Here is a 24,034-nt window from a genome sequence, read left to right as displayed (position 1 = left end):
TTAAGGCAAACACAAATAAAATCTTAAGTACAGAGCGGAGCAGTCAGCTTTATTATAAAAACTAAGCCATTGCCTAATTCATGATAATCATCCTTGGATGTCAAAGAGAGTCCCGTCTGTTGCTTTATAAATGATAATTAATGAGTAATATTTATATAGTGACTTCTGTTAGAAAGTACTAAACAAACGAAATGGGCTGGATGCATGGGTTGGTATACATCAGCACAGCTCCGTGACTTCAGCAGAATTGCATACTAACTTGGAGGGAAACCTACTAAGTAACCTACACAATGCCCGGCTTGGCTTACAGATATTTATGAGTTCACATGGTGATGGCTAGCAACATATATATAAATGCTTCCGATTTTGCTGATCATTTTGGCTACCATTTTTGGGGACTCTGCAGAGGTCCTTTTTCATGAAGACTTATGATGTAGAATTAGTGATATGCAGAACATTATTGTAGAATTTATTTCAAGTCTCAACAATTAATCCTGTAGTGGTATTTCCTTCTCCATTAACAGCAAATATTAGGCATGTCCTGGCCATAACTTAAAGAGCAGTCAGCTTTTAAAGTAAGCCAGAATGAGCTGGATGTGGGTGAGGTGAGGTGATTTGGGAATTGCTCCCAGCTGATGGATAAATGGTTTCCAAGCTTTCTGGGTGGTTCACGAGCAGATATGAGATAAAATTTGTTGCTTTGACAAATAAGCTAATGAGCCACTCAAGTTGCTTTATGTATTGAATATACTTGCTTGACATGTATTACTATTTTCTAACTACATGATGTTATAAATTATTAGCAAGTGTTTAATTTCAACCCAAACAGATCCTGCATAAGGGGACACACACTCACGGATTGCAGCAAAATATAAAATTGTTGAGCCTTTTCATAAAAGCAAACTTGGAGACCCTCGTTATTTCTACCTCTTTCAACAGCCAGCCTTGAAACTTTCTTGACCTTTTCACCTTTAAACTTTATTTGAACTTGCAAAGAAGACTTGTGAATTGTAAGGGGGGTTGAAGGGGGGGGGGGGACTGATTATATGTTACCGTAACAGTAATACTAGCAAAATAATCCTCCTCTTGTGTATGAGTGTCTGCTACTGCAAGCTTCAGGGTAATAAGCTCACATGACATGCCTAGAGGCTAATGCTGGCCTATGCTTTTTTTTTTTTTTGTACATATTTAAACAAAGGCTGATTATCCAAACAAGAATTTGGACTGCATCAACTGGACCAGTTAAATTATAGTTAGTAAAACTTGGCGCCTTCTGAGCTTGGAATGTTACAATTACAGCTGGATCCTCGTTTGTTAGGCAGCCTTACAAAACAATAAAACTGAGATTTTTATCTTTATAGGACAAAGCTTAACTCTTTTGACTACAGAGATCCAAGTGCCAAATATTACAGTTGCTTCTTGGATATGCTATTTCCTCTTTGCAACTGTAAACGTGACCAAGCAATTGTGTTTGTGTTGTTTAATGCAAGTGTCAAAATGGGATGTTTTAAGTTTTATAAGTTGCATGCCAACACTCCTATACATGCTATGACAAATAGAGTAGGCATTAATTATCTTCAGATGTAGCCTGAGATAGGTAGAAAGAACATGAGCATCTTATTGCTTAATAAACTTTATCTTACTGCAGGCTTATTTTGACAGGAATTGGTTCTTTTTACCTTACATTTATCTTCTACTTGTTTCTGTCACTGAAACCAAGCCATGCATCTCTGTAAGTGGTTGATCGATGGGGTCCAGTATGAAGCTCTCAGTCATGATTGCTAGCAATAGACAGTGGAATTTAAGTCTTCACTTTACTTCCTTGCTGGTCTCTTCTGAGGCCTGTGTATTTCCTCTTTGGTTGATTCTGCTGTTGTTCACTGCTATCGCCATGGAATTGGTTTTGTTCTTAGCAGGTGGCACGAGAAATGTAGAGGTGTTAAGTTTTGATTTTTAGCAAACAGGTCTTGTCCATTCCACTTTGTTCAGAGAACAGAGGTAGGCTGTTTTTGGATTAGCCAAAATTAGTAACTATGCAGATGACTCTCAAAAGGTGTATGTGGCTCTTCATTGGTTAGAGCAAAAGTCTCTCCTGTTGGTTCTGAAAATGAATATTCCTTTCTGAAACTAAATGCAGGGAGCCAGATCATTAAGGTGAAGTACAGACAGTCAAAAAGCCTGAGGCTGAATCGATTCAGTCTTCGCAGGTTAGTCTAAGCTACAGAGATTAAGCTGAGAAACCACTAGACAGACATTCTCTTTTGATTCAGGAAATGCAGCCATATACCTGCAGTGGCTCAGGCCAGAAGCCAGGGGGCGCTAGAGCACGTAACCAGCATGGGCTGTATGTTTGCTTCCTCTTCCTGCTGTCCCTGAGGTCTCTGGGCTTTTCAGTCCAGAATCACGGCAGCAGGACTCTGCAGGGTTGCTCATTGTTTCCTCCTTCCTGCTTCCAGATACCTCCTGGGATTTGCAGACTAGAGTTACAGCCAGCAGTAAGCTTTCAGTAGGGCAGGGCAGCTCTGTACTTGTGGGAAGGGACATTTAACCCCCTCCCTGGCCCCAGACCCCAGCTGGGGTTTGCCTGGGGTGGGAGGCAGTCCCTGCTCTGCTGGAGCAGACAGCACAGCACAGCCCAGGGCTAGAAAGCGTGCTGGGATGCTGGGGGACTGTGATTTAACTTGACCAGGAAGGGGCCTGGGACAGAAATTTCATAAACTGGTTTGAACCAAATCAGTTCAGTCTGATACTACATTCAACCGGGTTTATCTTAAACCGGTTTCGGTCATTTTGAAACTGGTTTATGTGCCCTGAACTTCTGTTCTTTTACAGGTTTAAACCAGTTTCTGATGAGTGAAACTGGTTTATATGTAACTTCTCTCCCTAGCCTAGCTGGTACAGATTAGGGTAGTTGTGTTAACTTGAATGGAACTATGCCAGTTTACACCCTCCAAGGGTCTGCCCAGATTTTTCCCTCTGTAGAGGAGCTCTTTATCTGGATTTTTTTTTTAATAACATGCAGAGCATTTGGCATTTGGATTCTTCAGTAAAAATGAATCAAACCTCCTGAAATTATTGTGGGGTCCACATAAAAAGAGAATCTCCTATGCAGTAATACCAGAAGCTAAATAATTAACATTTGTTTTTCTTCATAGGTGCTGAAGGTATCATCAGCTACCTCATATTCCTGCGTGGAAAAAAAAATGGTTTCCTTTTATTTTAACAGTTTTGTCATGTTTCAACAACCTGTCATTCCTTTTGGTGGCAATGAATAATATGCACTTGCTCAGATCAAGATAATACAGATGTTTTCAGAGTGGCAGGGGGTTTGAATGGAAGGAAACTAGTTTTCTTAATTTTTAAAACAGAGACATTAAAGATTTTTAATCAAGATAAACTTGCCGATTCATAAGGTGCAACTTATTCTGGGAGAAGTTGCACCAACTGGAAATAAGAAGGACCTAAGGAGAAACTGTGAGTTAATGTTTACTCCTTTATTACTATCTTAACTGACTTTACAACGTGACCTTTTTAATTGGAGCTGTTTTTAAAAAGAGCGTTAATGTGCCATGCACCCATGGAGAGCTCCAGCTGGCACTGTGCACAGCAGCCCATATGCTACACAACCCAGGGTGCTGCAAGCTCATCTCCCTAGTGCTCTGTTTTCTGCCTTCGCTCTACGCTGAATACAAAGTCCGGCGGCGGGTCTCGGCATTCAAATACAGACCCTTCCGTGATACCGGCTCCAGCTCCTTGAGAGAGCACTTCCCTCGCCCCAACAGCTGCGCTCCAGGATGCGTGACCGCTAGGGAAGACTTGTGTATGTAGGGCACACACGGCTATTATAGCGGCTGGATCTAAAATCTGAAATGGGCCTGTTTTGCGTGATTCATACCTAGGTATCTGTTGCTTTCTAGGTCATTTACAGCTTATGTATGGCGAGCTGGTTAGGAATAAGGGAGTTTCCCTTCTTTCTTCTTCTCATCCTTGAAAGTCACTGAACTTTGTTCCATCCTCATGAGTAGTTGCTAACCACAGCATTGGGCAAGCTGGCTTTTGAAGGAGTGGGGGTTCCCCAGATAGCCTTTGCATGACTCAAAATTTAGTTTCAAGAAGCAGTATCTGGTTTCTGACCAAAAGAGTCCTTTATTTATTACCTCCACTGCCCTTGATATTTTTCTCCATTGAATCATCTCACCTTAAGCCACAGTGAGGTGATTGAAATTGTGAGCCGGTGATTTAAGAGGCCTGGGTTTATGACCTTAAATCCAAATGTCTATCGTACCTGGAATACCCATCAAGAAAATACCATTGGTAAGAAAACAAAAAGGTTACCCTGATCAAATCAAGTATTTCAGATGTGAGGACGGCCTAGTTGTTGACAGAAGGCATCTAAAATTTTACAGCCTCTCTTCAGATGTTCTAAAAATAATTTTTGGCTGCCAAAAAAGGAGTCGGCAAATGTGGTTTATGTATGAATGAAAATAACTGATCCCTGCAAGAAGCAAAGTTTCATTGTGGCAGCTTTGCTTTAAAAATGTGTTCCTCAACACTAATTAGCAGGCATCCTGGATCAGACGTTGAGGATCCCTATACTATGCATATTCAAAAATCTCCCTCCCTTCTCTGTTTTCTCATCTCTTCTCTTATTTAATTGAATCTTCTTTTCCTGCTCTCGCCTCTTTGTTTGGGAGATTTACCCCAAGGTCACCAAGGGAGTGAAGGAGAGGAAGTGAGATGAGGATCACTCATCATCGCAGGTCTCTCTCTTGTCCCCAATTTCCCATCGTACTTTTTATTTTTTCCCCTTCTTGCCTTGTGAAATGATTGTAAGTTCACTTCAATCTTTATAAAACTCCAAGGATCACAGGGCGGAAGAAAACGTAAGGGATGACCATGAAGAAGGGAAATTCCCTTGGCCAGTTCGAGCTGTGCTGGGAAAGGAAAAGCGGAGATTTCGTAGAGCATGTGATTCATACTTGCTCATTGTGGAACAGATTGTCTCCCATCCTGCTGCCCTGTAGTCTGTGCCGTGAGAGAGCTCCTCCAGTGCCTAGGCACCGTAGGGTGGTATATTATAAAATGTATTTTAAAAGACTCAGGGGAGCTTGCATTACAGTACAATACGGTTGTTTCGAGATATGCCTGATATTTAACAAAAGAAAGACAGACCTGGTTATGAATGATTTTCTTGCAGATGTTTTAGGACTGTAAAAGCCAGTGGACTCATGGTTATTCCCCGTTCCTGCTCCAAATGCATTATAATAAACAGCATTATTTTTGGCGGTGTTTTAGTTTATTTAATTTTTAATGGATAGTATTCGTCACAGCAAAATGGCTTGTTTTGCTGTACAGGGATTGCCTAAAAAAGTCAGTCGTCAACTTTGTTTTGATTTGCAATACCAATTTATACACGCATGGCAACAAGCATGTGTTCATCTTCCGCAGACTTTAAACAACCAGCGTACAAATGAGCTGTTCTCGCAGTTGAAGATGAGGTTGCTCCGCGCATTGTGGCCTCGGACCCTCGGATCTCATCCTCACGTTTAAAGTCGAGTCTGATTTCTGTTAAGAGGTCTGTCTCGTTGAAGATGCCCAGACCATTGCAGTTTCAGAGATTTTTAGGGTCGGACGGGACATCAGTAGATCATCGTTTCAACGTGGATATCTCCCTTAACCAGATGCGGTATCTTAAAATCATAGCCGCCTCTTTTGAAGTTCTCTTGAGATGTGTGTGGGGCTTTTTTTGTTAATAAATGCTGTGCTTGGGAGGCAATAAAACTGTTTACGTCCACAATTAAAATTTTACATCATGGAAGATCTTAATTTATTTCTTCGTCTAGTTTCTGCTGGGAAAAAAACTAATTGCTTTTGTACTGGAAATCAAGTTGACAGAGCTTTGAATTTTTCCAGTGGCTCATAAGGCTATTTCTGAATGTCGCATTTTGCAAAATGCAGCTTATTTTGATATATCTACTTCTTTCTGATGTTCTTCATTAATTAGCAGGGAGAGAGACTGCCTCTTCATACTAGTTTATATTGGACTCTCTTGATAGATGGAGCTTTACTTGGATTTCTAAAATTACATGTGAAATCTCATGTGGCAGACACAATGGCACTAAGCTCTTGGAGATGAAACCGGACATTTTAGAGATCAGCTAAATATAATTTTTGTATATGCTTCTGATGTGCTGCTCCACAATCTCTTGTCTTGAAGGAGGAAGCACTTGAGGAATAATGTTGTCTATAGGAACTGTTCAATCAGAATTCATGTGTGGAGAGGGTACTTGTTAGGGACATATCGTTAGAAATGCTTATCTGAGATTTCCAGTCTTGGAATAGAAAATGTCAGCCATGTAAAAATATAGATGGAACTGTGTTTAAAATGCTTCGAGGTGTGACATGGTTTACTTTTTGTAATTCCCTAAAAATAGAAGATAAGTAGGATGTCGTCCATCCGTGCCCCCCCCCCCCGCATTCATTTATTGTCATGAAATTCTATGTAGTCATTACTATTGACCACTATACCACCTACTGGTGAGGGTCAAACTCATCGTAGGCCAGCTGCTTTATTGCTGACCATTGCTGCTCCTGAACTTTAGCAGGTGTTTCTCCTTTCAGACTGGCCAGTAAAACTTCATGGAACAGCTCAACATCAAGAGCAATGCACCCTACCTAACCAACAGCCCATGCTATAGCTATATTGGACTGTAATGGCAATATCTCTGTCCCTTTCACTTCCTTCATCTTTCCATTTCATATAGCAGTCTTCATCATGCTGCTATCACAATGCCCTACAAGGAATTTGAAGTCAACCTCAGATTTCTGTTGTTTCCACCCATATGACTTAGCAAAAGGAAACAATGTCTGTGGGCTACTTGCTCCAAAGAATAATGCTTCCACTTGTTTGAGAACTCGGAGTTCCATGTTTGTGCTTTTATTTCTTTATGTTGGCAAGTACGCACCCCATCCCACAAAACAACTAGGTCAGGAAGTTTAGAAGTTTTATTTCAGTGCTGGTCTGAACTTTTCTCTGAACCTGCTTGGTCTATGTGAGGCTGGGAAATTTCATCGGAACTTGAGCTTCTTGCGAGGTGTCCAGCACTTTTTGGTTTTGGCAGAATCAGAAGTATCTCAAGAATAACTGCCCTTGAGGTATTTCACTTTCCCATACTAGACTTAACCCGGAAATTCAGTTCAGAAGGAATGTTGCGTTTTACCCTGTTCCCAACCGTTTCAAATCTCAGACCTTTGTACTGGAAGAAAAGTGTAGGCTCACCCATCAATACTTCAGATGCCCTTCATCCATGTTTGACTCGCTACACAACTGTGTAGAGATACTTAAATGTGCATAAATGACTGTGTTGCTTGAATCCTTTTCGCCAACACAAAATCCAAAAACACATCTGTTAAACTACCATCTAAATAGCAAAAATTCTCCTGGCACGTTATTCAGTATCCCCACATGCAATATACTATGATTTTTATTCAGCAACAAAGACATAACCACAGTCAGCTCAGATCAGTTTTGTAGCTGTAGGTTGAAGAAATGAATTGGCATACTCTACAAGTTGCAATTCATGATGAATCCCTTTAAAGGGCTTCCAAAAGCTGAAAAATCCATAAAAAAAAATTAGGAAAATCATTATCATTCTCTCAAAGACAATACAATTATTGAACATTAAATTAGACCAACATAGACATCAACCCTAATTATATGTTACTGGATTCTCAGGCCTTATCTATATGAGAAAGTTATGCCATTATAAGCTAAGATGTGAGTGTGTCTTCATAGACTCTACTGTGTGTTGAAGGGCGCTATTAGTATGAATTCTTCAATCCAATATGCAGTGGGAATTAAGTATGTTTTTAAGAATTACTTTATTGGTAAACCAGGGCCTGAACCAGTGAAATGTCGAGTGCCTTCGTTTCCCAGTTATTTGTGTAGACACTCTAGAAAAATCTGCGCTTCGTAATCATAGAGACAATAGCGGCCTTAGGGGAGGGCAAACCAGGCAACTGCTCAGGGTCTTGCACTTTAGGGGGCCCCCAAATTTTCTACTCCAGCTGTAATAAAAAGTAATTATACTGAATATTTATATTATCAATATTGTATGAAGATCCTTTCATTGCAGTTTCATGGATAGCGCAAGGTGAAATTGAAATCAAAAAAGGCCGACTTACTTATAGGTCATCAAAGTTAAGCCCGTAATGGGCCCTCAATGACTGTCTTGCCCAGGCCCCCAACAATCCTAAGGCCACCACTGATGGAGACTATAATAAAGACTGTCCTGGCTTCCAACTGATTTGCGCTCAAAGTATTCAGAACAGCAGCCAGTAAAAATTATTACTAACCCATCTCATTACAAAAACTTACAAGGCAAAGCGCAGGAGAAATCTCACAGAAGGAGGGGATTTCTCTTTGCCTTCTCTGTAGATCAGTTTAAGTTTGTATGTACAACATTATGGAACATTTTCTTTAATGGTTGCCTGCGCTGTGCTTGATTAATACAAGACTGCAGTGTTCCCAGGCCATCAATCTTCGCAAACACATGTGTAGACTGAAAAATGTTTTTAAGGACAACATCAAAAATACAAATGTTGATAATCTGGAAGATAAAAAAGACGTTGATAAAACTGTCGTTCACTTCCATTACATGAATCTGAAACCACTGACAGGGGCTTTGCTTGCCATTTAAAATATTTTAAGTACACGAGAGGAAAACTTTGAAAAGTGATTGTTATCCATCCGGTGACTACAGTTCCAACCGAGAAATCTCCCATCCTGCACTTTATCAGGCAATGATATCCAGCCAGTCAAGAAGGTATTAGGGAGGTGCCAGAGACATCACAGGAAGGGTTGGAGGTAGTGTTTGGAGGTGGGGAGCTATTTATGTTAAAAAGGAGCTAAAATTGAAAGGTGCCAAAACTGAACAATTAGAAAACCAATTACCATGGCTTAAATAGCTATGTAAATAGGGATCAGTGCTTTGTTGGCATGTTTTCTGGTACAGAATTAATGAGCGTGATGTTTAGATGCTTGCTTTTTGCTTTAGACAAGACGGTTGTGTGAGTGTCCAGGCCCTGCGAATGCTTATCACTCTGTGAATGTGGTATTAAAAGAAAAGTGTAGGTGGTTAAGTAACACATGTAGGATTTCAGTATGTTCTGGTGGGCATACCTGTAAATAGAGAGGGCTCCGGCAATTGTCTCAATCAACTTTGTCACCTTCCTCATTTAATTGAGAAGTGTTATCTTAGGTCCTGGTCACACGAGATACAGAGCACTTTCCACTCCCACCGAAGTCACCGGAAGATGAGGGCGCTCAGCACCTTTCAGATTCGTCCGTCTTCCTTTAAAACATTGCTGTGCAGCCGGGCTGGGGATTTTGTCTGTATTCATGCTGCCCTTTCAAAAGGGACAGGGAGTGATGCAATGTGCTTTATAGCCCACTTCAATGAAGAAACACTTAGTTGTTTTATTCGGAGGTACATAGGAGCCTTACCTAAGCAGCACCCCCCCCAACTTCATTTACAGAACTCATTTTTTGAATCCAAGTGTTTTATAGTGAAGTAGAGGTCGTAAAGCAGTTGTTTATAATGGGGTTTATCTTAGACTCCAGCTGTTTGCCAGCCTGATATCAGAAATGATCTGAAAAAGCCTAACTATGGTGGCAGCTTAAAAAAGGAGAGTTGGGGGGGGAGAAAACCTAATAAAAATAGCTGAGATCATTCACCGGTTATCAAGAAACAGATACTGCAGTTTTATAACAGTGAGCACTAAAAGTATATGCACTCTTAAAAGGCAATTAAAACGTATACTCCAAAACTATAAAACATTTTCTTTTCATCTGGAACGGCGAGGGCAGATTACAACACATTAATAACGTTTTGTTTAGAGTTCAGTTTCTGATGGCTTCCAAATGCAGTCTGTGTAGATTAACCAGAAGGAGCCCAGTTCTCTTTTAAGAGAGCTTGTAAAGGAAAGCAATGTGGTAAGATTGTTATGAAAAGCTAGTGTATTTAGGAAATAGCACTTAGCAGGGTCTCTCTGAATGGCTGCCAGGTCAGGAAGCTGAAGTGCAAGGCTTGGCCCTCATTCAGGCCCCCCAGTCCCAGCTCCTTGACCACACAGTACGTCAGGAACATGTCACGAGTGAGCCAGGGAGGCTGTGCCACGCCTACGGACCAGCTTGGCACAAACATTTTCACATAACCCAGGGCTCTGGAGGGGACGGAGGCAGGCATTCCAGGGCCAAGGGAACATGCTACTTTTTAAAATAGAAATGAATAAATAAAAATAATAGAAAAAAAAAAAGCATGGGAATCAAACGTTTGTTTAGTCCGTCTGCCACATTTAGCTGTATCCATTCCACAGAGCAAAGCTGGCCTTTTTCGCAGGGCAGGGCTCGCTGGTACTGAAGCAAAGGAAGCCAAAATCGCACCCTTCTTTTCAGCAATTTGGTTCCTATTCTTCCTGTTGCTTGTTGCAGGAGTTTTATGCTACGCCATGTAGAAGTGCCTGGGCCTCGTCATCGTGGATTGATAGACAGGGCCTGGCTTTTTTAGCGACTTGGAAGACAAGTGACTTGTCCCAACAAATGTGCAGCCTGTTAGACGGGGAGGATTTAGGGAGTAAAAATGTCCCGCCACAGGCAGCAGCAGGGAGTAAGAAAACACAAGGGAAAGAAGTCGTGTTCTTCGGAGAGCTATTCTAGCTCTTTGCTTTGTTTTAGAAATTAAATCAAAGTTAGGCCCCAGTGTAGTGATGGGAGATGTAGGCTGTTTCATATTGAAAGGAGGCAGCAGGAACTAGTGGGTAGAGCTCTCGGCCAAAAACCAGGAAGTCTGGAGTTCTCACCCTGACTTTGCCACCAATGTCGTGTTGTAACCCCTCACATCCCCTTTTTGTGCTTGGGGTCCCTCCACTTCTGTCTCTGTCTTACCTCCTTTGATTATAAACTCTGTGGAGAGGGGACCGTGGCTGGACCCCATACAGGACTTCGGCATCCAAAAGGTAGATACTGTAATCCATAACCCTGAGTGATGTGCTCAGGCTCCTTTAGAGAGGGCAGGGGGGATAGTGTGTCTTCTCAGAATGGGACCCACAAGAGGGGGCTTGTCAAAGACAGCATGATGGTGCCTCAAGCGAGTCACCTGGGTAATTCAAAGAATGGAGGTGTCTTTACATGCCTCTTGTTTAAGGAGCTTCACTCAGGGCCACAGGAAATCATAGTGCAGCGGAGAAGTTGATGAACCCGGCGGATAGCTCAGCAGTGAGTGTGCACGCCCAGGCAGGAGGACCCCAAGTTTGGTTCCTTTCTCTGGCTGAAGGGATTCAGGCTGTATCTACGACGTTCCTAGAAAGGGATCTACTCACTGAGCCAGGGGTTCTCAAACTTGGTGGTACCACGACCCCGAGCGCTGGATGGTGGCGGTGGGTGGCAGGAGTTCACACGTGGCAGCTGCCACTCCCCCGTGCCGCCGCGCGTACCCCCTGGGAAGTTTGTGGCCCCCTTTTAAGTTGCTCCTGACCCGCAGGGGGGGAGGGGGTTGCAACCCACAGGTTGAGACCCCCTGCACTAAGCAGTAGGATGTTCTGCATGGGTTGCTGTCCCGTCCTGTTGAAGATGTGCTCACTGCAGGAAAGACTACACTTACTCATCATTGGGCCAGAGGGTACATGACTTCTTTGCCTAGTGGTTAGAAGACTTCCCTGTGACAAAAGAAACTCAGGTCCTGATTCCAGCTTGCAGACCCGTGTCTGTATTTTAGCCAATAATGGTTATGATGTAAAAAAGCAGGTGTTGCTGTATTGTTACTATGCAAATGTTCATACGTTCATCCCCTGGGACATTTCCCCGATAATAGCCACGTTACATTTTTCTTTATAATGATTCTAGGGAAAGAGACCATTTAACTACCAGAGGTAAAAATGTGCATCAGATTAACTTCAGTCATGTCAGTTTGAAAAATGATTGCACCTTCCAAAGTGAAACCTCAGATGCTTTCGTTTTCGATTAAATTTGTCTCCCTTATCTCCCCACACTCTCCAAATCAATTTTCTTGTCCTTTTTGAATCTTTGATCAAGATTTTTTTTCAACTTCAGTGTTTTAACCAGCATATCAACACAGCATCAACTTGGTGGAAAGGTCTGGCAAGTAATAATCCATTATTTACCTCCAGAAATGGTAGAGAGGCCAGCTAGGGGGAAGCTAGCTCTTCTTGACTTACTGCTCACAAACGGGGAGGCATTAGTTGAGAATGTGAAGGTGAAAGTTAACCTGGGTGACCATGACCATGAAATGATATAGTTCAGGATCATAAGGGGAGGAAGCAAGAGCACTGGAATAAGGACACCGGTCATCAGAAGAGCAGACTTTTAACAAACTCAGGGAACTGGTGGGCAGTAACCCCTGGGAGGCAAATCTGAGGGGAAAAGGAGTCCAGGAGAGTTGGCTGTACTTCAAGAAGACCCTTTTATGGGTACAGGAGCAAGCTATCCCAATGCAATAGAAGAACGGGAAGTGCAACAGGAGAACAGCCTGGCTAGACAGCACTCTCTTCAATGAATTGAAACTCAAAAAGGAATCCTATAAAAGTGGAAACTTGTTCACAGTAGTAGGGAACAGAGTATTGCATGGGCATGCAAGGAGAACATTAGGAAGGCCAAGGCACAATATGAGGGGCAGCTGACAAGGGACATAAGAGATTTAACAAGTACATCAAAAATAAGAGGAAGAGCAGCAAAAGCTGGTCCCTTACTTATCAAATTTGCACATGAACTCAAGTTAGGTGAAGTTGCAGATACTCCAGAGAGCAAGGCTAGGATGCAGAATGACCTGAATAGACTGGAGAAATGGTCCGCCACCAATCAGATACGATTCAGCAAGGACAAGTGCGAAGTCCTGTGTTTGGGACAGAATAATTGCATGCACCGACACAGACTGAGGAATGCGTGGCTAGGCTGCAGTACTGCAGAGAAAGACCTGGAGGTTACAGTAGACCATAAGCTGAATATAAGCTAGCCGTGTGCTCTTCTTGCAAAAAAAAAAAAAAAAAATTAATTAAAGCCAACAGCACACTGGGTCGTATTAACAAGAGTGTCACGTGCAAATCAAGGGAAGCAATTCTTCTGTTCTGGTCAGCACTGGTGAGGTCTCACCTGGAGTGCTGTGTCCAGTTTTAGGACCCACACTTCAAGAAAGATGTGGACAATTTGGAAAGAGTCCAGCGCAGAGCAACCAAAATGATTAGGGGCCTGGAAGGAAAAGCTTACAAGGAAAGGAGAAGAGAAGACTGCAGGGGCATTTGATACCAGTCTTGAAATACCTGGAGGACCATTTCAGAGAGGATGGAGATGGGCTGTAGGGAACAGGATTAGGAGCAATGACCCCAAACTGCAGCAGGGGACATTTAGGTTGGAGATTAAGAGGAGTTTTCTGACTTTGAGGGTGGTCGAGCATTGGAACGAGCTACCTGGAGAAACTGGGATTGCAGTCCTTGGAAGTTTTTAAGAGCAGGTTAGACAGACACTTGGCTGGGATGGTATAGTCAGGGATGGTCCCACCTTTAGCAGGCGGCTGGACTATCAGTGTTTCTCAACCAGCGGGACGCATCCCACTGGTAGGACTTGAAGGTTGGGCAGGTGGGGCTTCAACTCATTGCTGATTGAAAAAAAATCAGTTGTTTGCACTTCAGCTAGAGGAGTCAACAGGTATCTCGAGCAGTGCAGTTTTGTGGGGGTTTATTTTTATCATGGTAGGACCAGGGGGTTTTTTTAAAAATAGTCGGTGGGACATAAGGTGCAAAAGGTTGAGAACCGCTGGACTTAGATGACCTTGTGAGGTCTGTTCCAGCCCTACTTTCCCCCTGATTATATATGCATGTCATACCTGGAAAATGTGAATGATCATGCTTCTGAATGAAGATACTGTATTGAATGAAGATACTGTACTGTTCTTAAATGTTTAACTGTTCATGAATTCTCCCACCGCTCCGTGTTGGAGCTAGATGAACCCATGGACAAGCTGACATGAGATGAAAGTAGTTATGTATCAGAGCAAGCTTTTATTTTTCTGAAATAGTCTTAGTGTGATGTATTGCTATGTGTTGTCACCCAAGGAAATCTTCTTTTGAAGTTAGACCCCTCCTTTTCCCATAGTGAAGTAGCATCTAAGCCATTAACCATATGATGGCTCTTTGAATGGAAATGTCTTTTATCGCTTATGGATCCCCATGTTAGAAATGTCTGCCCTTTGTCGCCCCTCACCTCGCTTCAAAATATATATATATATATTAAGGGGAGGGCATTACTGTGAATGGTTACAATTAACACTTGGTATATCATAACTTTTGCCTTTATTGGAAAAGGCACGTAGTATATTGCTTAAATTTAGTCCATTAGTAACTCCTGTATTTGAGGGGAAAATATTACTAAATCGGTATTACTCAGAAAGAAATAATTGCCTACAAAATTAAATGTGTATGTGGGTGAGAGGTTCCTTAACTTGTTGGTGGTTTCAGACAGTAACTCTGGAAGGCATCCCAGATGCTTTTCACACGCAGCAGAAGACAATGTTAATGCTTCGGCTAATTATCCTGTCCACGTACGCAGGTTCATACATATAATTCCCTAAGATGAGACTTTTCCTCTTGGTTTTTATTTTTAAATCTGTGCTGACCTGGCAGATGTTGGGGACCAGCTTTTAATTCCTCAAGATGTTATTTTTATTTAGTTTCTGATGAAAAGGTGAGTTTTAGCCTTAAGCTAGCAATATTAATTATTTGTGGCTGCAAAAACTGGCATTCTTCATTTGCAAATCTCTCCCCAAGGTAACGGCAGGTATCACAAGACCTGCACACTTGCAATTGTGGGGCAATTCAGAATATTTCTTTGTTTTGGTTGAAACGGTACATTGGGTTTTTTGTTACCAAGGAGAGGGACAGAAGAGAAAGATATGACGCCTATTAGTTTATTTTCTGCACGTGTCTTACTTGGTGGCATCCGTGTTCAAGGACTTTTGAGCTCAGGCAGCTGCTCTTGCCACACAGTTATGGTTTCGTTGCCATTTGTTAGACACCAGGTGCGACTTCGGAGCTCCTACCCATAGGATCTGAAGAAGACAAAAGTTGAATTTAGAAGAAAAATGAAATAGTCTAGCTCAGCCATGCTCCTCTGCGAGGTTTCAGGCTATTATGGTTTCTTAGGTGCCTACATCCCTGCAAGGACAGCTTGGCCAATGTACCTGAAAAGCCTCTAATCAAACAGTTCCAGTTTTCTGGTATTTATTATTCATATACTTATATCCTCTCCTGCCACTGGTTGCTTGCAGCTTGTCAATAGGGCCCACTCCTCTGTGGTGTGAAGAAGGAAGCCTTATGCTGACCAGATGAAAACATATTTGATTTCTCTGCTGTTAGCAACCCCATTTAACTCCACGGGAGTCTGACGCCCATTGATTTGTGATTATTTTTGGCACTTAATTAGACAGCGAGGGACTGTACTGTACCACCAAGCATTATCTCAGAGCAAAATCGGGAGTAAGAAAAGCACAGGATGTGATTTCATCTGCTGAGAGGTCACAATCCAATAACTTTATTTTTAATTCCTCCCTTTCTGTTCTGCCACCTTTGTAAAAAGAGATGCTCCCTTGTCCCTGGGCAAAAGCCCTCGTGTCCTCCTTGCGATACTCGCAGACTGTCATCTTCCATCTTTCTGTTTCTTGGGCTTTTGAGTTTGCAGCACTGGAGCTGAATGAAGCAGTTGCAAAGACTCCACTATTTCAAGTGCAAGTTGCAAACTCAATACTCAGAGTTTAAGGTGCGAATGCCTGGCTGGCTCTCACGTCGTGCCGGATCCCTGCGGCTTTCGTCATAAGACCCCCAATGAACCCCATATATGCAGACTTCAGGAGCAAGGCAGAACGAAAATGACTCCTTTAAGGGCATCTGCTTTTACTGACAGAGAGGTCTAGAAAAATGAAGGAACAAGCATCATATTTCTTAAAAACAATTTTTTTTATTTTTTTTTTACAGTGGGAACGTGTTATAAAACATTCTGCCAGTGTTGTTTCCCTTGGGATTTAGAGTGAGAGACATGAAGGCTGACAACTCTCTTCCTGTTGTAGGTCAGAGCTTCAAGGAACTCTGTAATCTTCCCACCAGCTTTACTCTCTCCTGGAACTCACGGTTAAAATTAGATGCTGGCTGAACTTTCGTAGTTCAATTTGAAAGCTTTCAGAGGCAAAGTAAAACAACTGCAGAAGAGACAGCTTTCTCACAGTACCACTCTGAGAAGCCACTTTGTACAGAGTAACATGGTTTTCCTAACTGATGGGTCCCTTTACGTAGATGTTATCGTAAATCATGATTAACAAGAGAGCCCACTGTGCAGCGTGGAAATAATCTATACATGCGCTTTGTCTTGGAAAGAGGGTATCTTCCTTGAGGATATTGCATTACCATTTGATTTGATTTTTCTCTTGCTAGTTCACCTCCTGGCCCAAAGTTTGTCCGAGCCCGAGGTACACGAGCAGTTTGCAAAAGATCAGGCAAACGCAAGGAAATGAATGGGCTCCGGGGCTCTGCCGTATGTGATGTGAATTATTAACTGCTGATTCAGAAATTAGGCTGGGGTTGCTGGAACATGGGGAAGGCTTCGCATCCAGTAAAGAGAGGAGAGGGGCTCTGTTTAGTCTCTGTTGCAGGATGCGGCACCCTTCCCATTTCTAAGCCAGCCTAGTTTGATTACCCTCTGTATTCAGGCCTCGAAACAGCTTGTAAAACTTTTTATCATGCCTTCCCAGATCACGTGGAGCGCATTGTAGCATTTGCTTTCCTTTGTCCACATCTGTTTTCCAAACTCGTTACTTTTGTTATTACATTCATTAAAAAATTGTGTTTATTTCCATCCCACAAGTTCATTTCTTTTTTTTTTTTTTTTTATCTCCCAGCATAATTAAATGACTGCATCAAATGGTCTAATATATACTTGAGAAGATTATTGTGAGCTGATTCCTAGTGCATCGTCATTGTTGCCAACACCGGCTTTGTCAGGAGTCTGCTTTCATGTGTTAAAAGGACTGGTCATAAAAATCCATAGGGAGACTTGAGTCAATCACAAACTTAGCCTTGGGACAGTACATTGCTGTTCTTCACCCACCTTGCCCCCCGGTTTCCCTGCTGTGGTTTTTGTCCTACTCCTCTTGTTACATCAAGTCTTTAATTAGGTAGCAAGCTCTCTTAGGCAAAGACTTTGCCTTATTTGTACTTATCACTACATAGCACCAGATAAAACAGCCGTTCGTATGGAATTGGTGAACTTCAGGAAAACGCCACTCACTTGATTTTGCTTCGGTGGATACGGGAGCGCTGCACATTTGTTTCACTGGAATACAAATTTAAAGCATAGTCTTACTTGGAGCACAGAACAAGAGAGACATGCATGGTAATGCCAGTTTTGCTACCGATTTACTGTGTAGCCTTGGGAAAGTCACATAGGTGTCTCTGGCTAATTTCCTTCTCCTTCTCAGTTAATGAATGGCACAAGTGGTATTGTGTTACAGATGATTTTCCATTCTATAGTTCAGAGTGCGCATATATATATAGTATAGTTCAGAGTGCATATATAGTTCATAGTATATATACATAGTTCAGATTGCATATATATATATATACACACACACACACACACTCAAATTACTCTGTTAGCATGCATATATATATATATATAATATGCTCTGTGTGTGTATATATGTGTGTATGCTAACAGAGTGATTTGAGATTTACATCAGTGTATCTGTGTCTTGGTGTAAGCTGAGGGCTATAATGACTTTGCAGGGGGATTTTGAAGAGCATTTTCAGTTGAAGCCATCAAAAACATGGGGCCTGATTCTTTGTTGCCCTGACTATACTTAGTCACTTGTATCTCGTCTGAAAATGGGTCCAAAATGTTATATAAAATCTTTCAGGGATGTACTTGGTAGCCGTGTTGGTCTGAGACAAGAAGACGTGCACAAAACTAGAACTCTTGGTTCCAAAATGATACCTTTTATTAGACCAACTGGGAAATCGCAAGAGAATTGTCCTTTTCTGCAGTTTTCTTGCGATTTCCCAGTTGGTCTAATAAAAGGTATCATTTTGGAACCAAGAGTTCTAGTTTTGTCCACATCAGATCTTACTATTTTCCGCTGACTCCTCGCTGGTGTAATGCCAATGCAGGATCAAGGCAACAGAGACCCTTGGCCATGAAAGCTGGCTATCTATGTCCATCACATGGCAGGGGAACTTTTTTTTAAGTTATTCTTAGCAGGAAAACATTTTTAACAAAATCCCATATTGTCAGATAGTGGAAAGGAATTAACTTTCCCATTTCTGAGGCCATTTATTTGTTTGCATTCGGGTTTTTGTTTCTTCTGATGCCATGGCATTGTTGGGTAGTAATGCTGAGTATGGTAGCTTTTTGTAAACCTTTAGATACAGGTTTGCATCTGGTTGGAGGGGTTTTTCCTTTCCTGTAACCTGTGACTTATTCTGCAGTTCTCTGACATCTGTTTTTTCACATCAGCTGTGGTTGCAATCATGGTGTTGGTTATATCGGAGACATCTCCAAGTTGGTTTCTGTGTTCCTGTCCCGGTGGTATTGCGGATAACCTTTCCTTCCCCACCTTCTTGTGCACTCTCTCTCCTCATCCAGGACCTTACGTAGCCCTGTGGGCTGCAGAGGGATTAACTGAACCAATAAACACAACTTTATTTTATAGTTTTATAGCATGATTAGCTATTGAGTGCTCTGTACTAAAACAACGTTTGTTAGTCTAGTTCAAGACAAAGTTTTGTTAGGCACAGTGGGGCTTTAGTCCCTTGAGGAGTCCAACCTACTAAATATAATATTAGTTAACATATTTTACCGATGTGAAGAAAATGCTTTTCTGTACAGCGAAAGCTTCTCTTGGCCCGTGGTATTCATTTTGCCGTAATCTCTCTCTCTAGTTTGTTAGTAAAAGGATTTACTAACTATACATATTAACTACATATGTACAGTTTGTTAGTAAAAGGATTTGGTTGATGAATTCTCTTCCTCACAGTTTTAAATCACAACGAAAATCTTTTATTAGACTTACCAGTTACACAGGGGAACTTGCTTACCTCATCAGACTTACCACGACGACATTACCGACAGGAATCGTTTACATAAGCTTTTCACAGCTCAAACTTATGTTCTAGATTTCCTTTCTCTTGCTTCGCCTTCCCCCCTCCCCAGTGTAAGGCCTCACTAGAGTTCCCCTGGATTTACATCTGATATAATGCCACTGATTCCCATGCCAATGGATGGGACTCCATGTAGTGCAGCGGTCATCGCAGTGTGCCCTTCGTGATGGGACCAGCTGGCTCTAAACAACTTCCTATGCAAACCTGGGGCTTTTAGGGGTGTCGGTTGGTCTAAGGACGTAGGCAGACATCAGATTCACCCCAAGAACCTTATCTTTTATTAGACCAGCTTAAATAGTGGGATTAGGGGAATTCAGCATGAACGTCAGGAAGAGGTATTCTGATTGACAGGTTGGTACTGGCTTGTGGAGTTGACTCACAAATAGCAGCAGCCCCATCCTATAAGCCATTTAATATTTTAAAAAATGCTGTGGTAGTGAACAGTTCTGTATCAAGGGGTATGCTGAACTGGTAACAGAGATTAAAAGGGAGCAAGGAATATTTTTCATGGGACATGAGCTTGACATATAAGCTCCCCCCCTTTTGTTGGAGCCCTTCTTTAAAACAGGTAGGCATATCCCATCCGTGATTGTCTCTGATTGCGATGTTTGAACATTGGTGGAATCCAATAGCTGTAAGACTCTTCCATGTAAGCGTTCTGCATCTATAATTATTCAGAAACCTTTTAAGCATGGGTGACTAGTGCCTCCCAAGTCTGGGGGGGCACGAGATTGCCAGCGGGGTGGGGGGTCCCCAGCAGCAAAACCAGAAGTGCACTTCCAGTGCGGCTGGCGCTTCCAGGGGGTGCACGGCTGATCTCACGGGGTGCGCACGCACCCGCGTGCACCCCCTACGTGTCGCCAGTGCTTTTAAGTGACCTGTTTGGTTAAGAAGCGTGACTCAGTGGCGTCTTCCCTTCTGTCCCGCTAGTGTTGACCACCCTTCTGCTATGATAGAAGCTCATGTGTTTTGATCTAGTGTAATCCAAACGTATTTAGTCTGTATTTTATTCCACTTTGTAAACACGTTTTTTCCATAGCTGCAAATGTCTCCACAATTATTTGTTTCAATTTGTAAATTGAACAAAAGGCTTTAATAAACAATGTCCTCGGGCAGGCTCTCCTCTCCATCTAGTGAAGAAACATGAGTTTTAAACTGAGCAGCCTGTAAACTGCTGCAGATTCAAAGGGGAAGCTTCCACCATTTTGTTCAGCCCAGCCATTTAGAAGTTCAAAGCACTTTTTGCCGTAAGTAAACTATGCAGTCAAACTGTAAATAGGGTTTGGAATTACAGTGGGTATTTTGAAGCCTGTTGCTGGTGGCATCTGTCCCATCTGAAATGCAGCATTATTTTGTGATACTAGAGGGTTGACTGTAACCAGTTTAATGTTGCATTGAATTTGCAGAAGATGGATTTCCGTCACTAAGCGAACTGTGATTTTTCTACATTGCCTCTCTGTTTATGATTGCTAAGTCGATGTGAGAGACGTGTAAGTCCTATCAGCCAGCTTCTGGCTCCAAAGGTGCAAGCACTTGAATAGACAAACGGAGAGCTCCAGCTGGGGCGGGGAGGGCCTGACAACTACTTGCAAAGGCTTTGCTCAAAATTAAAAACTTGTTTGCAGGATCCCAAAAGTCTACAGCTGTTGCACTGCATTGGGACAGAAATCAAGACAGTCTTTAGCTCCCTCAGATCCTGAAGTTTTTTTAGCTGGAGACTTACTGGTTCCTCTGTCGGAGAGAGATCGATTCACAAGCCCCATAGACCTTGTTGAAATCATTTTATCATATAGCAATATAGGGCCAAATCCTTTTCAGGCTCTCATTCATAAGCATATATTGTGTGCCTTTGTAAGTCATGTACAAAGGAATTAAGTCTACCAAAATACAACAAACGCGATTTGTTGAAGAAAGACATGGCAGAATATAAGGGTAGCCCTCCTGATTAAAGTATTCATGTCAATAGAAAAGAAATATCGGCTTAAAGTAAACCACCAAAAGATCAGCTATTTTTAGACTATTCAGTGTTGAATGTTGAGACCAGAAGAAGAGAACAAGCATGTCCGAAGAGAGTTTAGCGGCTTTGCCAGTTCTCCTTGAGGTCGATCTTGGTAAAGGAAGGCTTTGCTGGACCGATGTAGTGCGACTAAAATCAAGTGACCTTTCAGTGGAAGTCCACATCCTTTTGCTTTGATACGAAGTCTGAGATAACCGAAGCCGAACTTGTATAGCTCATGGTGTGTCTTCCAGTCCTGCTAAGAGCCTTCAAAGCTGAACCCAGTGGAGAGCCAACGTGCCATATATTACCTTCTGCTGAGCAGCAATGCGGGATGCATCCCAGTTCATGATCACTATGTCCGGCATTATGCAAAGGATTGTGAAGCATGTACTTTTATAGAACAGATAGTAATGCCCAAATATTTCCCTTTCAACCACTAACTTAGTCATTTTATTTGTTGTTCTGGCCCTGTGGATTGTTATCGCTGGCACAAAAATGTCTTTACCCCTCAAATTTACTAGCTTGTTTCCGCATTTTTCTCCTTAAAGTGAAGAGAACTTTATGAATTACTCTTTTGACATTAACTAACCAACGCTCGAGACTGCTGTTCGCTGTTATAGTGCCGTGGGATCCTTGCTTTGAGGTCCAACCACTTCTTATTAGGTAGACCATTCAAGTCTTTGTTTTATCCATGATAGAAACCGTATCGCTCACCAACGAAGCGGCACTTCCAGATGAAAAGGCCCTCCTTTACTTTTGAAGTGTATTGAGAATTATACCGTCCACGTGCTGAACAGCAACATTAAGTGGTGTCAGATTGTGGACAAAGGAAAGCCTAAATCTTTAAATCGGTTCAGATTTGCACAGTCCATACGTTCGATATCTACTTCTAGTTCGTTGTTCCAGAGCAGACTGAAAACTGTCTCTGGTGGAACAAGGGTCTTTGTTCTGCTTCGGCATGGGACTTTTCATGTTGCAGCACGTGATCCTGCTCATCCCGCAGTGACAGTTTAGCACAGAAATTGTGAGAGAGAGGAGATTCTGAAATGGGAGGGACTGATTTGTCTGCCTTGTGTTCATTGCTGGCTGAAGCAGCTTCTCCTTTCAGCAAATTTTGAGATTCTCCCTGATTGGCACTGTGATGCAGTTTGGCTTCATGGCTATTGGTAAATCTTGGACCAGGTAAAGTGCAGACGTAATGGGAGGGACTCCCTCCTACACTGCTGTTCCACTTGGTGTGTAAACCACCCATCTGCTTGACAGAAGCAGTTAATTTTATCCTTTCTAAGTCTTTCCTTGAGGTTTTAAAATTGATTTTTGGAGGAGAGGAATGGGGGTTTCGCTGACGGCTGGTTTTCAGAAGCCTAACCCGGAACTAAAAAATAGTTTAAAAATAGCTCTTCCTAGTACCTGTTGTTAGACGCATATGACTTTGATTGCTTCCAGCAGCCTTTTGTGGCTTTTACATGATGTGTTATTTGCCTATATAATAAGGAGGGGGAGTTGATTTGCTTGCGCTTTTTTTTTGTTTGTTTTTGGTGATTTTATGGCCTTCGCTGTGCGAGTAAATTGGGTAGGATTGTTGATGCTCTGCTAGTTTTGACATTTTGTTAGAAAATTCCTGTGCTCTGACCTTCAAAGTGTGCAAAGTCTGGTGCATGGGGCTGTTGTTTGGGTTTTGGCCTTCTAACATGGCTCTTATGCTATTGGCTTCATTGCGAGTCCTAATAAAACCATGGGGAGGATTTTGATGGGGAGGATATTGCACTGACTTGAGGTTTCAGTTTTGATATTACGTTGGCTGCTGCATGTCATCCTTGGTAAACCAAATCTAAAAAGCATGGCTTGTTTTAGAAAGTCGCAGGCTTTCGAGAGTGACATTCGGCGAATCACAGTCATCACACTGTCAAGTATTTGCCCGCGTATCGGTTGGTTTGTGCATATGCTTACACTCACACTGCCTTCAGGCTTGTTTTACTAAGTTGGATAGAGTGTTTATTATGTGGGCTGCAAAATATGTTCCTAATGGTATCCGAAACCGTGGTGCCACAATGGCTAGGAGTTGTTTGAACCTCCTGTTGTGCAACAAAGAGCATGGCAGGTAACCACAAGCCATAGGGTTGGCTATCTTCTAGGGGGACTGGATGATTGTGGTAGCACAGCGCTCTGCTTTGGGCTGCACGCTCGCCCTCGCAGTTAACTGTTTGCTTGGCTTGGCCGGCGTGGGTGCCGGCAACAGCACTTTGTCACGGTGAGATACGAGTCTCGCTTATCTCCAGAGCCTCCCCGCTGCAACTGCTGCCGCCCAATTCCTGCAGCTTCTCAGGGTTTGGAGCGGGAAGGTATCAAGATGCTTTGTCATGACTCTGTCTCCTGGGCAGATTGTATTTTACTTGGACCACCAGGTGCGGGCGTTTTTTCCAGTGGAAGAGCAGCATCTTCGTATTCCTTGTCACAACACCCTTCTGGCCTGGGTTAGGGCTCTTCTTGCCTCTGGCAGGTTTGGAGCGATGGGGCGGGGGGGCATCCCCCCACGTGCGCAGTTCAGTTCACACGGGGCATATTTTTGTGGTGCGTGTTTAATGTGGCATCTGCTTTCCTCGTTCTCTTGTCTCCCTTTTAGCCTGGACTGCGTGTTCAGGAGCTGCTTGCATCACTCGTAGGCATCTCTGCCCACAGATCATTTTACACAAGGCAGAATAACTGCTTTCATTTCCCAAGTCACTCTTAGCCCCTTGCACCAGTCCTTGAAGGGCTGGAGTACTTTGGGGAAAGTCTGCGTGTGATAACATTTTAAAGAATGCATTTATTGCCTCCAGTTGC

At 42.5% G+C, this 24,034-nt stretch overlaps 1 protein-coding gene across 10 annotated transcripts in view; it reads left to right on the top strand.

The window, feature by feature from the left end:
* Positions 1–24,034, top strand: part of BCAS3 (BCAS3 microtubule associated cell migration factor) — a 445,712-nt gene that overhangs the window by 330,909 nt on the left and 90,769 nt on the right. Inside the window, exon 24 of one of the 10 annotated variants that reach the window (XM_059717185.1) lies at positions 5,449–5,808. The exons of the other annotated variants lie outside the window; for them this stretch is intronic. Within the exon in view, the coding sequence (XP_059573168.1) occupies positions 5,449–5,474 (26 nt within the window). The 3' untranslated portion in view covers positions 5,475–5,808. Of the gene's footprint in view, positions 1–5,448; positions 5,809–24,034 lie in introns of those variants that run through there. 10 annotated transcript variants of the gene reach the window in all.

The sequence above is a fragment of the Alligator mississippiensis genome, chromosome 14 (genome assembly GCF_030867095.1).
Source record: "Alligator mississippiensis isolate rAllMis1 chromosome 14, rAllMis1, whole genome shotgun sequence".
Classification (NCBI taxonomy): Eukaryota; Metazoa; Chordata; order Crocodylia; family Alligatoridae; genus Alligator; species Alligator mississippiensis.
The sequence above is the reverse complement of the archived record's forward strand: the minus strand, read 5'-3'. Positions and strand labels throughout refer to the sequence as shown.